Below are 14088 nucleotides of genomic sequence, written 5' to 3'. Positions count from 1 at the left end.
GACTTAGCCATAGCAACTCAGGGCCGGTAAATCCTGTGCCAGCCACCGCGGTCATACAGGAGGCCCAAATTAACATTATAACGGCGTAAAGAGTGGTCACATGTTATCCAAGTAGCTAAGATTAAAAAGCAACTGAGCTGTCATAAGCCCAAGATGCCCATAAGGCCTCCGTCCTCAAAGAAGATCTTAGAACAACGATCAATTGAAACCCACGAAAGCCAGGACCCAAACTGGGATTAGATACCCCACTATGCCTGGCCCTAAATCTTGATGCTCTACTTTACCTGAGCGTCCGCCCGAGAACTACGAGCACAAACGCTTAAAACTCTAAGGACTTGGCGGTGTCCCAAACCCACCTAGAGGAGCCTGTTCTGTAATCGATGATCCACGATATTACCTGACCATTCCTTGCCCCGAACAGCCTATATACCGCCGTCGCCAGCCCACCTTTACTGACAGCCCAACAGTGAGCGCAATAGCCCCACCCCGCTAATAAGACAGGTCAAGGTATAGCCTATGGAATGGAAGCAATGGGCTACATTTTCTAGACTAGAACATACGGCAAAGGGACTTGAAACAGTCTCTTGAAGGCGGATTTAGCAGTAAAGTGGGACCATCGAGCCCTCTTTAAGCCGGCCCTGGGACACGTACATACCGCCCGTCACCCTCCTCAAAGGCGAACCAACTCCCCCATACCTAATAAGCCATCCAGCCAAAGAGGAGGTAAGTCGTAACAAGGTAAGTGTACCGGAAGGTGCACTTAGAACACCAAGACGTAGCTTTAACAAAAGCATTCAGCTTACACCTGAAAGATGTCCGTTCAAACCGGATCGTCTTGATGCCAGATTCTAGCCCAATCGACATGACCTGGAATAACAAAGCTACTCCCTAAACCCAACTAAAGCATTTATTAGTCCCAGTATAGGCGATAGAAAAGACACCATTGGAGCGATAGAGACCACGTACCGTAAGGGAAAGATGAAATAGAAGTGAAACAAGTCAAGCTATAAAAAGCAAAGATCAACCCTTGTACCTTTTGCATCATGGTCTAGCAAGAAAAACCAAGCAAAATGAATTTAAGTTTGCCACCCCGAAACCCAAGCGAGCTACCTGCGAGCAGCTATTATTGAGCGAACCCGTCTCTGTTGCAAAAGAGTGGGATGACTTGCTGGTAGAGGTGAAAAGCCAATCGAGCTGGGTGATAGCTGGTTGCCTGTGAAACGAATCTAAGTTCACTCTTAATTCTTCTCCAAGGAAACAACAAACCCCAATGAAGCGAATTAAGGGCTATTTAAAGGGGGTACAGCTCCTTTAAAAAAGAATACAATCTCCACGAGCGGATAAGTAACCTTCACACATACCTATTGTGGGCCCTCAAGCAGCCATCAACAGAGAGTGCGTTAAAGCTCAGTACCTCAAAAATATCTAAACTTTACGAATCCCTCCTCACTAACGGGCTAACCTATACCCAAATAGGAGAATTAATGCTAGAATGAGTAACCAGGGTCCTCCCTCTACGATGCAAGCTTACATCCACACATTATTAACAAATACCCCATATACGATCAATACAACAAGCACAGTATTAAACACAGTGTTAACCCGACAGAGGACCGTCCATTAAGAAAGATTAAAACCTGCAAAAGGAACTAGGCAAACCCGTCAAGGCCCGACTGTTTACCAAAAACATAGCCTTCAGCAAACCAAAACAAGTATTGAAGGTGATGCCTGCCCGGTGACCTGACGTTTAACGGCCGCGGTATCCTAACCGTGCAAAGGTAGCGCAATCAATTGTCCCATAAATCGAGACTAGTATGAATGGCTAAACGAGGTCTTAACTGTCTCTTGCAGGCAATCGGTGAAATTGATCTCCCTGTGCGAAAGCAGGGATAAACCCATAAGACGAGAAGACCCTGTGGAACTTCAAAACCAGCGGCCACCCCAAAATACATAACCCCCCACTGGGCTCACTTATTCACTAAGCCACTGGCCCGCGTTTTTCGGTTGGGGCGACCTTGGAGAAAAACAAATCCTCCAAAAATTAGACCATCCCTCTAGACTGAGAGCAACCCCTCAACGTGCTAATAGCAACCAGACCCAATATAATTGATCTATGGACCAAGCTACCCCAGGGATAACAGCGCAATCTCCCCCGAGAGTCCGTATCGACGGGGAGGTTTACGACCTCGATGTTGGATCAGGACATCCTAGTGGTGCAGCCGCTACTAAGGGTTCGTTTGTTCAACGATTAACAGTCCTACGTGATCTGAGTTCAGACCGGAGCAATCCAGGTCGGTTTCTATCTATGATGAACTCTTCCCAGTACGAAAGGATAGGAAAAGTGAGGCCAATACCACAAGCAAGCCTTCGCCTTAAGTGATGAAGTCAACTTAATCACAAAAGGCTATCACATTCCACCACACCCTAGAAAAGGGCCAGCTAGCGTGGCAGAGCTCGGCAAATGCAAAAGGCTTAAGTCCTTTAATTCAGAGGTTCAAATCCTCTCCCTAGCTTCCCCCATGACCAACCACCCAATACTGATCAACCTCATCATAGCCCTTTCCTACGCCCTCCCAATTCTAATCGCAGTAGCTTTCCTAACACTAGTTGAACGTAAGATCCTGAGCTATATGCAAGGCCCAAACATTGTTGGTCCTTTCGGACTACTCCAGCCCCTGGCAGATGGAATCAAGCTATTTATTAAAGAGCCCATCCGCCCGTCAACATCCTCCCCAATTCTATTCATTGCAACCCCCATACTAGCCCTCCTTCTCACAATCTCCATCTGGACCCCACTCCCCATACCCTTCCCCCTTGCAGACCTTAACCTTGGTCTTCTATTCCTACTGGCCATGTCCAGCCTAGCAGTATACTCCATCCTTTGATCGGGCTGAGCCTCCAATTCAAAATACGCCCTGATTGGGGCCCTCCGAGCGGTAGCCCAAACTATCTCCTATGAGGTCACCCTGGCTATTATCCTACTGTCCATCGTCCTACTCAGTGGAAGCTACACCCTCAGCACCCTGGCAGTCACCCAAGAACCCCTCTACCTCATCTTCGCCTGCTGACCCCTAGCCATAATATGATATGTCTCAACACTCGCCGAAACAAACCGCGCCCCCTTCGACCTTACAGAAGGGGAGTCCGAACTGTGAAGACACTCCTCTTTGGATCCTTGGTAGAGACACGCTTAGTCAATGGAATGCCATTTTAACCAACCAACATTTTCAGGGGCAGCCACTGAGCCGATAGGTGCTCGACCCACTATACAACTAACATGGAAATCTGGCCAACCAGTATGGGTGGCTCAGTGGCCCATCACTAAAGATAAATTAGAGCATCTCCATTCATTAGTACAGGAACAATTAGCCTTTGGTCATTTACAACCTTCTATGAGTCCCTGGAATACCCCCGTTTTTGTTATATAAAAAAAAATCGGGAAAATGGAGATTTTTACATGACTTAAGGACAGTCAATAATCAAATGCACTCTTTAGGAATTCTGCAACCAGGTTTGCCATTGCCAGCTGGTTTACCAAAAAACTATCACCTGTTTATTATTGATATCAAAGATTGCTTTTTTAGCATTCCGTTGCACCCTGAAGATACCAAACGATTTGCATTTAGTGTGCCCTCCATTAATCACAGTGCATCTATGAAAAGATATGAGTGGGTGGTACTCCCTCAAGGTATGAAAAATAGTCCTACAATTTGTCAATGGTTTGTAGACCAAGCCTTACATCAATGGAGACTTAATAATCCAAATTTTCTAACATATCATTATATGGATGACATTTTAGTTGCAAGTGAATTTCCATTACCCCACTTAAAACAAAAGGAATTATTGCTAGAATTAGAAAAGTGGGGATTGAAAGTGGCAGAAAAAAAGGTGCAATTCTCCAACCCTTGGTCTTACTTGGGCTTTAAAATAACACAAGCTCGCTTTGTGCCTCAAAAGGTAACTTTACATGCAAATATTGAAACAGTCAATGATGTGCAAAAGCTTCTAGGAGACATTCAAAGCATACGTGCATGGGCAGCTATTTCAAATCAAGACTTAGATCCTTTAAGAAAATTGTTACAAGGTTCAAAGGACATTAATGATAAAAGGGAATTAACCCAAGAAGGGAAACAAGCACTGCAAATAATTGCTAAAAAGTTGCATTGTACAACTGCTTTTAGGTTTGATCCTACCATACCAATAAACCTTTATATCATTAACTACCCTGCTGAACAAATTGCTATAATTGGGCAGGAATCATTCAATACTTTCTTCTTATTGGAATGGGTGTTTTTAGCATGTAGCCCCACTTCCTCTGTTACAAGACGTATTGATCATTTAGGATCCTTAATTCTGAAAGCACGCCAACGAGTGCGTACTGTTTTTGGAGTTGATGCATCTTCTCTTTATGTGCCCATAAATAATTTGTCTCTTTGCACTGAATGGCAATCACTATCGTATACATTCGCTAAAGCCACTATTGGCTTAGAACTTGATAATCATTATCCATCACATGCCTTGTTTTCCACTAACCTCCCACTAAAAGGTCAAACATTGCGAAACTCTAAGCCAATTCCCAATGCGATCACTGTTTTTACTGATGCCAGTGGAAGGACCAAAAGGTTCGGATATGCAATATGGAAAAATGGCAACTGGGATGTCGTAGTTTACCAACATCCGGAAGGATCAGTGCAATTACTTGAACTCAAAGCTGTAACCTTAGCTTTTCAACACTTTGACTTTCAAGAAATTAATCTCGTTAGCGATTCCTTGTATGTTGCCTCTATCTTGGAAAGAATTGAGGACGCATTAATAGGTCGAATCTCAAACTCCTTAATTTATCATGAACTCATTCTTCTAGTAAATGTAATTAATATCAGGCACCATGCCTTTTTCTCAACACATATCCGCAGCCATCTCAATCTACCAGGGTTTTTATCAGAAGGAAACGCCAAAATTGACCAAATCGTATGTTCACCAGCCATTGGACTCAGTAATTTTGACCTTGCCGTTGCCTCTCATGCCTTTTTTCACCAGTCAGCATTAAGCCTACAGAAGGAATTCCATCTAACAAAACGAGAGGCACGAGGTATCATAGCATGTTGTCCTGATTGTGCAAAACTACCCCCAATTCAGTTACAAGGAGTGAACCCTCGTGGTCTCCACCCTAGAACATTGTTTCAATCAGATGTCACAATCGTGCCATCATTTGGACGCTTTAAACATGTACATGTCACTGTTGATACCTGTAGCAGACTAGTATGGGCAACGCCTATGATAAACGCCAAAAGTAAGGCAACCTGCAGACACTGGTTAGAAGCTTTTGCAGTGCATGGTGTCCCACAACAAATAAAAACAGATAACGGTCCTAATTATGTTAGTTCTACTTCACGTGAGTTCCTACGTAGATGGAACATTACCCATGTCACAGGAGTACCTCACAATAGTACTGGGCAAGCTATTGTAGAACGCAAACATCAAGACCTTAAACGCCTTTTCTCTGCTTTACAAAGGGAGGGGAATGTCACCCTCTCTCCACAAGAAATCGTAGCAAAAACATTGTATGTCCACAATTGGAAAATGTGGATGGAACGCCCTGAGCTAAAAACCCAAATGTTGCTCATTACACTGCATTTTTGCAAGGATGAATCTTTGACTGTTCATAAGATACAAGTATCTGTATGGGAACCCCAATCACAACAATGGACTGGTCCCCACCAATTATTGACATGGGGACAGGGTTATGCTTGTGTATTAACAGGTGCTAAACCTAATTGGATCCCAGCCAAGTGGGTCAAGCCTTGGATATCAAAGATTGAGGAAACTGGAGAAGACACGGAGCCAAATTCAACGGTGGACGAATGGAGTGCAAGATCTCATCCCGATCCTAATCATTATTCTCAAGGAACCAATAAGAACACACCCTAATATCCCAGACTTTCCAGATGTGATTGATTTGCATAGACTAGTACAGAAATATCTTAGGTCTAGAATACAAGAAGTATTATTTCCTCGTTGCGGTTGTGTAGTATGGAAATTAGGAACTTTCTTACGTGGAAATTGTAAAAGGGAGTATAACTCCAGTGATATTTATACTTGCTTTTATGGATGTAATGAATGTCAGGAACTCCAATCAGTAAGACCTTTAGAATCACTTAGACAGTGGTTAAAACTGCCTGACTTAACTGTTAGTGAAGCTATAAGTTTATTTGAATCAATAGAAGAAAGGAATTTAGCATTGCATGCGTGGTATATTTTAAATTATACAAAGCTAGTTGAGACTGCTTGGTGTACTATTATTATATCTAGCCAATATACTGTTGCCTGCAAAATCCATAGCAATAATGATGCTAATTAAGCTACTAACACTATGTTTGACTCTTACCCAGTGCTTTTCGCAATCACCCTCCCTCAAGAGAACTTCTGGATCGCTTGGGCCAATAAAACTGGTAACACAAATTTTTGTTTACATCTTATTTCAGCCACTGAACCATTTAAAACTTGCCTCATTGGGTCACCGGTACAACCACAAGAAATTACTATAGCCCCCCCTATCAATTGCTCAGAAGAAAAAAACAACAGTCACTGCCTGGCAAAAATAATCAAATCTCTAAATACAACCCTGCCATGGGATCCTCAAGAGTTAAATTTACTAGACAGCCGAAAAGCAAATCACTCCGGATGTGTGTATTTTGGGCAGACTAGTTGGAACATTAATGAATCTAAAAAACAAGTCTGGCTAACCCCTCATAAGTTTTACAATAGTAGTGAACATTGTGGATCATCCCCCTATGGGTGGTGTTCAGGTCATATTCACTTAGACATTTCTAAGCCCCTTTCCCTACCTCAAGGCCTATATTTAATCTGTGGAGATAGAGCCTGGCAAGGAATACCTCATCATGCTTATGGGGATCCTTGTTACCTTGGCAAGTTATCTTTAATGCTAAACTCTTATAATCATTTGATTGCCTGGAACATTTCCAAAAATCGAAGGAAAAAATGACAAGTCTCAGAATTAGATGATAAATGCGATGATGAAGTGGAACTATGGAGTAGAACCGCTCGATTTTTTGCAGCATTACTACCCCCAGAGGGAACAAGACAAGCGCTAACTGAGATCCAACACCTAGCGTGCTGGACATCTAAACAGGCCAATGTCACTACACAAGTTCTGTCCCAAATGGCTCAAGATATGAGTAGTCTCCGACAAGCTATTCTTCAAAACAGAGCAGCTATTGATTACCTTTTGTTGGCCCAAAGTAAAGGCTGTGAAGATTTTGAAGGAATGTGTTGTTTTAACTTGTCTGATCATAGTGATTCAATCCATAAGCAGCTAGAATGGCTTCAAGATCACGCTAAGAAGATTACTGTCAATCACAACCCCCTTGATGACGGGTTAATGTCTTTTAGGATTTCTGCATGGGTAAAAGATATCCTTAAGATAGGAATTATTATTGTAGTAATTGTAGTAATTGTGTTATGTATGGGACCTTGCATCATCCAGAGTTTTTCCTTTCAAATTCGACGTATGGCCAATGCTGTTCTTGAAAAGAAAGGGGGAGATGTTGGCGGCCTAGTAGGAGCTCTGGCTCTGCAGCCTGTCTATAGAAAACTACCTTAGTTATGTTAAAGGCCTGTTCAAGGTTACCGTGTCCTTGGCGTGACTATAGGAGAAAAACAAAATCATAAATTTTAACGTTGAGATAAGCAAGAACAAAGGAAAAGACATCTGGGGAAGCAAGATCCTGTTTAGTTGACATACCATGTCCACTTCAAAGAGTATCTTACGCAATAACTAGACTGTAGAAAGATAGATCTTAGATGAACCAATAGAATTACTATTAACATATATATGTGTCCTGGTTTAGGGCAAATTTCAGAGGAAACCTCTGAATGAGGTCCCTCGGGAAAAAGGAAAAGGAAAAAAAAATTGGAGAGAAATGGAAAAAAAAGAACTGTTTATTCAACAGGCAACACACTTCCCAGCGCAACAATGAACAATATCAAACAGCAAAACCTCTCACCGTTCCGAGGAGATGGCAGATTTAGAAGAGTTCTTTCCATGGGCTGCCCGGCTCACTCAGTCTGCTCTCAGTCCCTCTGGTGCTGGGGAATGCTGCGGCCCAGGCCAGGCCCAGTGGGCCACAGGTGTGAGCTCCCGGTGCTCTTCTGGGTTTTCAGTCCAAAGCAGGTTCAAACAGTTCCAGGAAAACAGGAAAAAAAATGGAAAAAAAAAAAAAAAACAACAAAAAAACAATCCAGGGGGCTTCTCTGCCTCAGCTAGCCAAAAAACTAACCAAGAGCAAAGGAGAGCTCTCTCTCGCTGTCCACCGCAGACAACACAGTCTGAGAGCAGGAATGCGGGGGAGCCAGTGCAGTCTCTGATAACAAACTCTGCACTTCTTCTTCCCCCCTCTGCCCTTTCACTCCTGGAACCAGTCTTAAAGTTGAAGAATTTAATATTCAACACCAACAGAACAGACGATTTGGGGATATAGGCATCATACAGTCACCCCAAGACATTCCTCCCCATATCGTCAGCTTACTACCATATCTGATACACACACTAATTCTATAAACACATACATCATTATCATACACACATATATATATGCAAGGTACAACTATAGACAGACAATGACAGTGATATTCAATAGTAATATTTACATATGGTTGTCACCCAACAATTAGATCTCCCTGAGGTACACATCATGTTGTCCCATCCTTCTGAATTATCCACCATGTGCAACCTGGTCCTTGAGCAAAAACAATCCCATGAATGGGTTTGTCTGTATTTGAGGCAGAATTGATCCAAACTCTCTTCCCTAACAAACCCCTGGCATGCACCACTGGGACTTTATCTACTTTATGCAAGGACTCAGACTGGGCAGGGCCTGCTCGATTTGTGGAACCTCGGGTGTTAACTAACCAAGTGGCCTTTGCTAAATGCTGCTCCCAATTCTTAAAAGATCCCCCACCCAATGCTTCCAAAGTGTTTTTTAAGAGTCCATTGTACCTCTCCACCTTCCCTGCAGCTGGTGCATGGTAGGGGATATGGTACACCCACTCAATACCATGTTCTTTGGCCCAGGTGTTGATAAGGTTATTCTTGAAATGAGTCCCATTGTCTGACTCAGTTCTCTCAGGGGTACCATGCCTCCACAAAACTTGTTTCTCAAGGCCCAAGATGGTGTTCCAAGCAGTGGCATGAGGCACAGGGTAGGTCTCTAACCATCTAGTGGTGGCTTCCACCATGGTCAGTACATAGCGCTTACCTTGGCGTGTCTGGGGCAGTGTGATGTAGTCAATCTGCCAGGCCTCTCCATACTTAAATTTGGCCCATCGCCCCCCATACCAGAGGGGCTTCACCCGCTTGGCCTGCTTGATGGCAGCACACGTCTCACAGTCATGGATAACTTGAGAAATACTGTCCATGGTTAGATCCACCCCTCGGTCTCGTGCCCACTTATAGGTAGCATCTCTACCCTGGTGGCCTGAGGCATCATGGGCCCATCAAGCCAGGAACAAATCTCCCTTGTGCTGCCAGTCTAGGTCTATCTTTGACACCTCTATCTGTGCAGCCTGATCTACCTGTTTGTTGTATTGATGCTCCTCATTAGCTCTACTTTTGGGGACATGGGCATCTACATGACGGACTTTCACAGGTAGCCTTTCTACCCGAGTGGCAATGTCTTTCCACTCGTCAGCAGCCCAAATTGGTTTTCCCCTACGTTGCCAGTTAGCCTTTTTCCACCTTTCCAGCCAACCCCACAGAGCATTGGCTACCATCCCTGAATCAGTGTAAAGGTAGAGCTTTGGCCACTTCTCTCTTTCAGCAATGTCCAGGGCCAGCTGAACAGCTTTGAGTTCAGCAAGTTGACTTGATCCACCTTCTCCTTCGGTAGCTTGTGCGACCTGTCGTGTGGGGCTCCATACGGATGCTTTCCACTTCTGGTTCATCCCCACGATGCGGCAGGAACCATCAGTGAAAAGAGCATAGCATGTTTCATCTGCTGGCAGTTGGTTATACGGTGGGGCTTCTTCGGCCCGGGTCACTTGTTCCTGTTCCTCTTCGTCGGCAAGACCGAAGTTTTCACCTTCCGGCCAGTTGGTAATTATCTCCAAAATCCCAGGGCGATTCGGGTTTCCAATACAGGCGCGTTGTGTGATGAGGGCAATCCATTTACTCCATGTGGCGTCAGTGGCATGGTGGGTAGGAGGAAACTTTGCTTTGAACATCCACCCCAGCACTGGCAGTCGGGGTGCCAGAAGGAGTTGTGTTTCTGTGCCAACCACCTCTGAGGCAGCTTGGACCCCTTCATAGGTGGCCAAGATCTCCTTCTCTGTTGGAGTGTAGTTGGCCTCGGACCCTCTGTAGCTTCGACTCCAGAATCCCAGTGGTTGGCCTTGCGTCTCACCAGGCACCTTCTGCCACAGGCTCCAGGACAGACCATGGTTCCCAGCTGCAGAGTAGAGAACGTTCTTCACCTCTGGTCCCGTCCTGACTGGGCCAAGGGCTACTGCATGAGCGATCTCCTGCTTGATCTGGGCAAAGGCTTGCTGCTGCTCAGGGCCCCAGTGGAAATCGTTCTTCTTGCGGGTAACGAGGTAAAGGGGGCTCACAATCTGGCTGTACTCAGGAATGTGCATTCTCCAAAAACCTATGGCACCTAGGAAAGCTTGTGTTTCCTTCTTGCTGGTTGGTGAAGACATTGCAGTGATCTTATTGATGATCTCAGTGGGAATCTGGCGCCATCCATCTTGCCACTTCACTCCCAGGAACTGGATCTCTCGGGCAGGTCCTTTGACTTTGCTTTTCTTGATGGCAAAACCAGCTTTCAGGAGAATCTGGATGATTTTCTTTCCTTTCTCAAATACTTCTGCTGCTCTGTTCCCCCACACGATGATATCATCGATGTACTGCAGATGTTCTGGAGCATCACCCTTTTCTAATGCAGCCTGGATCAGCCCATGGCAAATGGTGGGGCTGTGCTTCCACCCCTGGGGCAATCGGTTCCACGTGTATTGCACACGCCTCCAGGTGAAAGCAAACTGAGGCCTGCACTCTGCTGCCAGAGGAATGGAGAAAAATGCATTGGCGATGTCAATGGTGGCGTACCACTTTGCTGCCTTGGACTCCAGCTCGTACTGGAGTTCCAGCATGTCTGGCACAGCAGCGCTCAGCGGTGGATTCACCTCATTTAATGCACGATAGTCTATGGTCAATCTCTATTCTCCTTCAGATTTACGCACAGGCCAGATGGGGCTGTTGAAGGGTGAGTGGGTTTTGCTGACCACCCCTTGGCTCTCCAGCTCACGGATCATTTTGTGGATGGGGACCACAGCATCTCGATTCGTCCGGTACTTCCGGCGGTGCACTGTTGAGGTGGCAATTGGCACTTGTTGCTCCTTCACCTTCAGGAGTCCTACTGCAGATGGGTTTTCTGATAGTCCTGGCAAGGTGTTCAATCGTTTAATGCCCTCTGCCTCTACAGCAGCTATTCCAAAAGCCCACCTGAGTCCCTTTGGATCTTTAAAATACCCATTTTGGAGGAAGTCTATGCCCAAAATGCGTGGGGCCCCTGGGCCAGTCACAACAGGGTGTTTCTTCCATTCATTTTAAGTCAAGCTCACCTCTGCTTCCACCAAAGTAAAATCCTGTGATCCCCCTGTTATACCAGCAATAGAAACAGATTCTGTCCCCACATGTCTGGATGGGATTAGTGTGCACTGCGAACCAGTCAACCAAGGCCTTATATTTTTGTGGTTCAGATGTGCCAGGCCAACGAATCCACACAGTCCAAAAAACACGGTTTTCCCTAGCCTCTACCTGGCTAGAGGCAGGGCCCTTCTAAGCCTGGTTATTCTTCTTTCCTTGAGCATATGTCTTGGAGGTTCCTTCAAGGGGATCGGACATATCATCATCATCATCATCGTACTTGGCAGTTTGGCTACGGGCAACTGGAGCTGCTTCCCTTTTAGTGGAACTCCCTCTCTGCATCTCGCTGTCCTGCAATTCAAGCACCTGTTTTACCAGAGCAGTAGTAGATTTTCCATCCCACTTCTTCATGTTTTCTCCAGAATCACGCAGGAAAGACCACAATTCAGCTCGTGAGAAGGGTCTTCTCTCCCCATCTGGGGAGCGTTTATGTTTGGGGCCAGAACCTTTGATCCGTATAGCCGAGATTTGGAGAATGTCCTCTTTAATCTCCTCCCTGAGTCTCTTATGATTCTCCTCCATCCTATCTTCTAATTTCTGCAGACGTGTTTCCACAGCTGCAATTCTGGCATGTGTTGGGCCATGCACAGCATCTGCATATGCTCAGAGCTTCTTCGCCATATCAAGCACGGTCTCCTCCCTGTCATCCCCCTTCATTATTGCTAAAGCAGAAGAGTATTCTTGTGGCCCAAGTCGTACAATTTTTTGCCACATCACAGGTGTACATGGTACCAAGTCTGGATTCCTAGTTGTTAGGTCATCTGAAAAGACAATCTCTGCCACTGCCATTTCTCTCAAGCATTGAATCCCTTGTTCTATGGTCTCCATATAGAGATCGTCTGCACACAGGTATCTTTGTGCCACACTTTCCAGGACCCGTGCCCAGAGACTCTGAGGATTAGCCCCCCTCATCATTCCTTGGTCAATAGCTGGATCATGTGACACAGATCCCAAATGCCTGGCTTCAGTGCCATCCAGAATTGTAGCCTCGCCTGCAGCATCCCAGAGACGGACCAGCCAACTAATTATAGATTCATCAGGTCGTCGGGTGTAATCCTTTCTCAGGCCACGAAGGTCTTTCAGAGATAGGGACTCAATATTGGCTTCTGATCCTGTGCCAGTTGTCCTGACTTCTGATTCTGTATCAGAAGCCTGCCTTGAGGGTCCTTCCCCCTCATCATCATTGTCCACTGGCCGATCAGTTTTGCTGGTGTGTTTTCTTCCTGCAGCAACTGCCAGTGGCTTAGGTTTACTATCTGGTTTAGCTACAACCGGAGTGACTGGGGTATTGGCTGGTTTATCTCCCTGCCCCCCTGCCTCTCTCTGCTGCCCTACAGTATCTAGCAGTGTGCGATAAGCATATGCTAGGGCCCAGCTTATTGCAATGATCCTTTTCTCATTAGAATCATCATGACACTTCTCTTCCAGGTATTTCCCCACCTCGTCTGGGTTCTGAATTTGTTCATGTGAAAATTCCCAGGCTGGGGGATCAGAAAATTTCTTCAGGGTTCTGCCCATTCTCTCCCATTCCCCACACCACTCAGAATTTTCCACACCTGGGCCTACTCCTGGGTCAGGGGTCCCATCAGCTCCTCTGGACACCTCAGCCCTCACTCTAGAGAGGCTGCAGACTATGTAGAGAAAGCTTACTAGATTAAATACCAGGACTGCAGTTTCCTTGACATTCAGGGGAAACTGAACATCCTCAAAAATTGACTTAACAGATTCAAGGGAGAAAAAAGAAAGCAAAGGCTGAAAAGCCTCATCCCCTGCTCCTCCTCTAACAAACTGGGTGCAATTACTAATGAACCCCCAAAACATGCTATTAGAACTGGGATGCAGGGTAGGACAAAGAAACCATAAACCATAGATACCTAGAACAAACTCCAGTAGCTTTATGAACTTTCTATAAATCATTATCACTGAGCCCAGCACAATAGCTATTCTAATTCGTGCTCCTCTACTGAAAAAACTGCACGTTAGGGACACTACTGGAGCTATCTCTGGATAAGAAAATAAGCCTAGAGACCAGAAAGGTATTAAAACCTCAAAAAAGCCTAGGGACCCGAGACCCATAAAGGCCTCTACCCCGACAGACACAGCAGACATTATGACTTCAAACAACATGGTTACTGGCTGCTTTACCCCAATACAGAGTAAATATAATCAAAATGCAATCAGAACAGTTTTTTTTTTCCACTTTCTCGAGCCCCGCGTTTGGGCGACAAAAGTATTTGTCCTGGTTTAGGGCAAATTTGGGAGGAAACCTCTGAATGAGGTCCCTCAGGAAAAAGGAAAAGGAAAAAAAATTGGAGAGAAATGGAAAAAAAGAACTGTTTATTCAACAGGCAACACACTTCCCAGCGCAA

At 45.2% G+C, this 14088-nt stretch overlaps 1 protein-coding gene and 1 pseudogene across 1 annotated transcript; one reads left to right on the top strand and one right to left on the bottom strand.

The window, feature by feature from the left end:
• The first annotated feature begins 2113 nt into the window (after positions 1-2113).
• Positions 2114-9552, top strand: LOC148220036 (uncharacterized; annotated as a pseudogene).
• Positions 9553-11197: 1645 nt separating this feature from the next.
• On the bottom strand, positions 11198-13846 carry LOC148220035 (uncharacterized). The gene is given in 2 exon segments (XM_088155767.1): positions 11198-11237; positions 12063-13846. Coding segments are annotated over 2 exon segments (1824 nt in total).
• Positions 13847-14088: the final 242 nt, after the last annotated feature.

This window comes from Sturnus vulgaris, chromosome W (assembly GCF_052056855.1).
Source record: "Sturnus vulgaris isolate bStuVul1 chromosome W, bStuVul1.hap1, whole genome shotgun sequence".
In the NCBI taxonomy this organism is placed as follows: domain Eukaryota; kingdom Metazoa; phylum Chordata; class Aves; order Passeriformes; family Sturnidae; genus Sturnus; species Sturnus vulgaris.
This window is presented reverse-complemented; position numbering and strand designations above follow the sequence as displayed.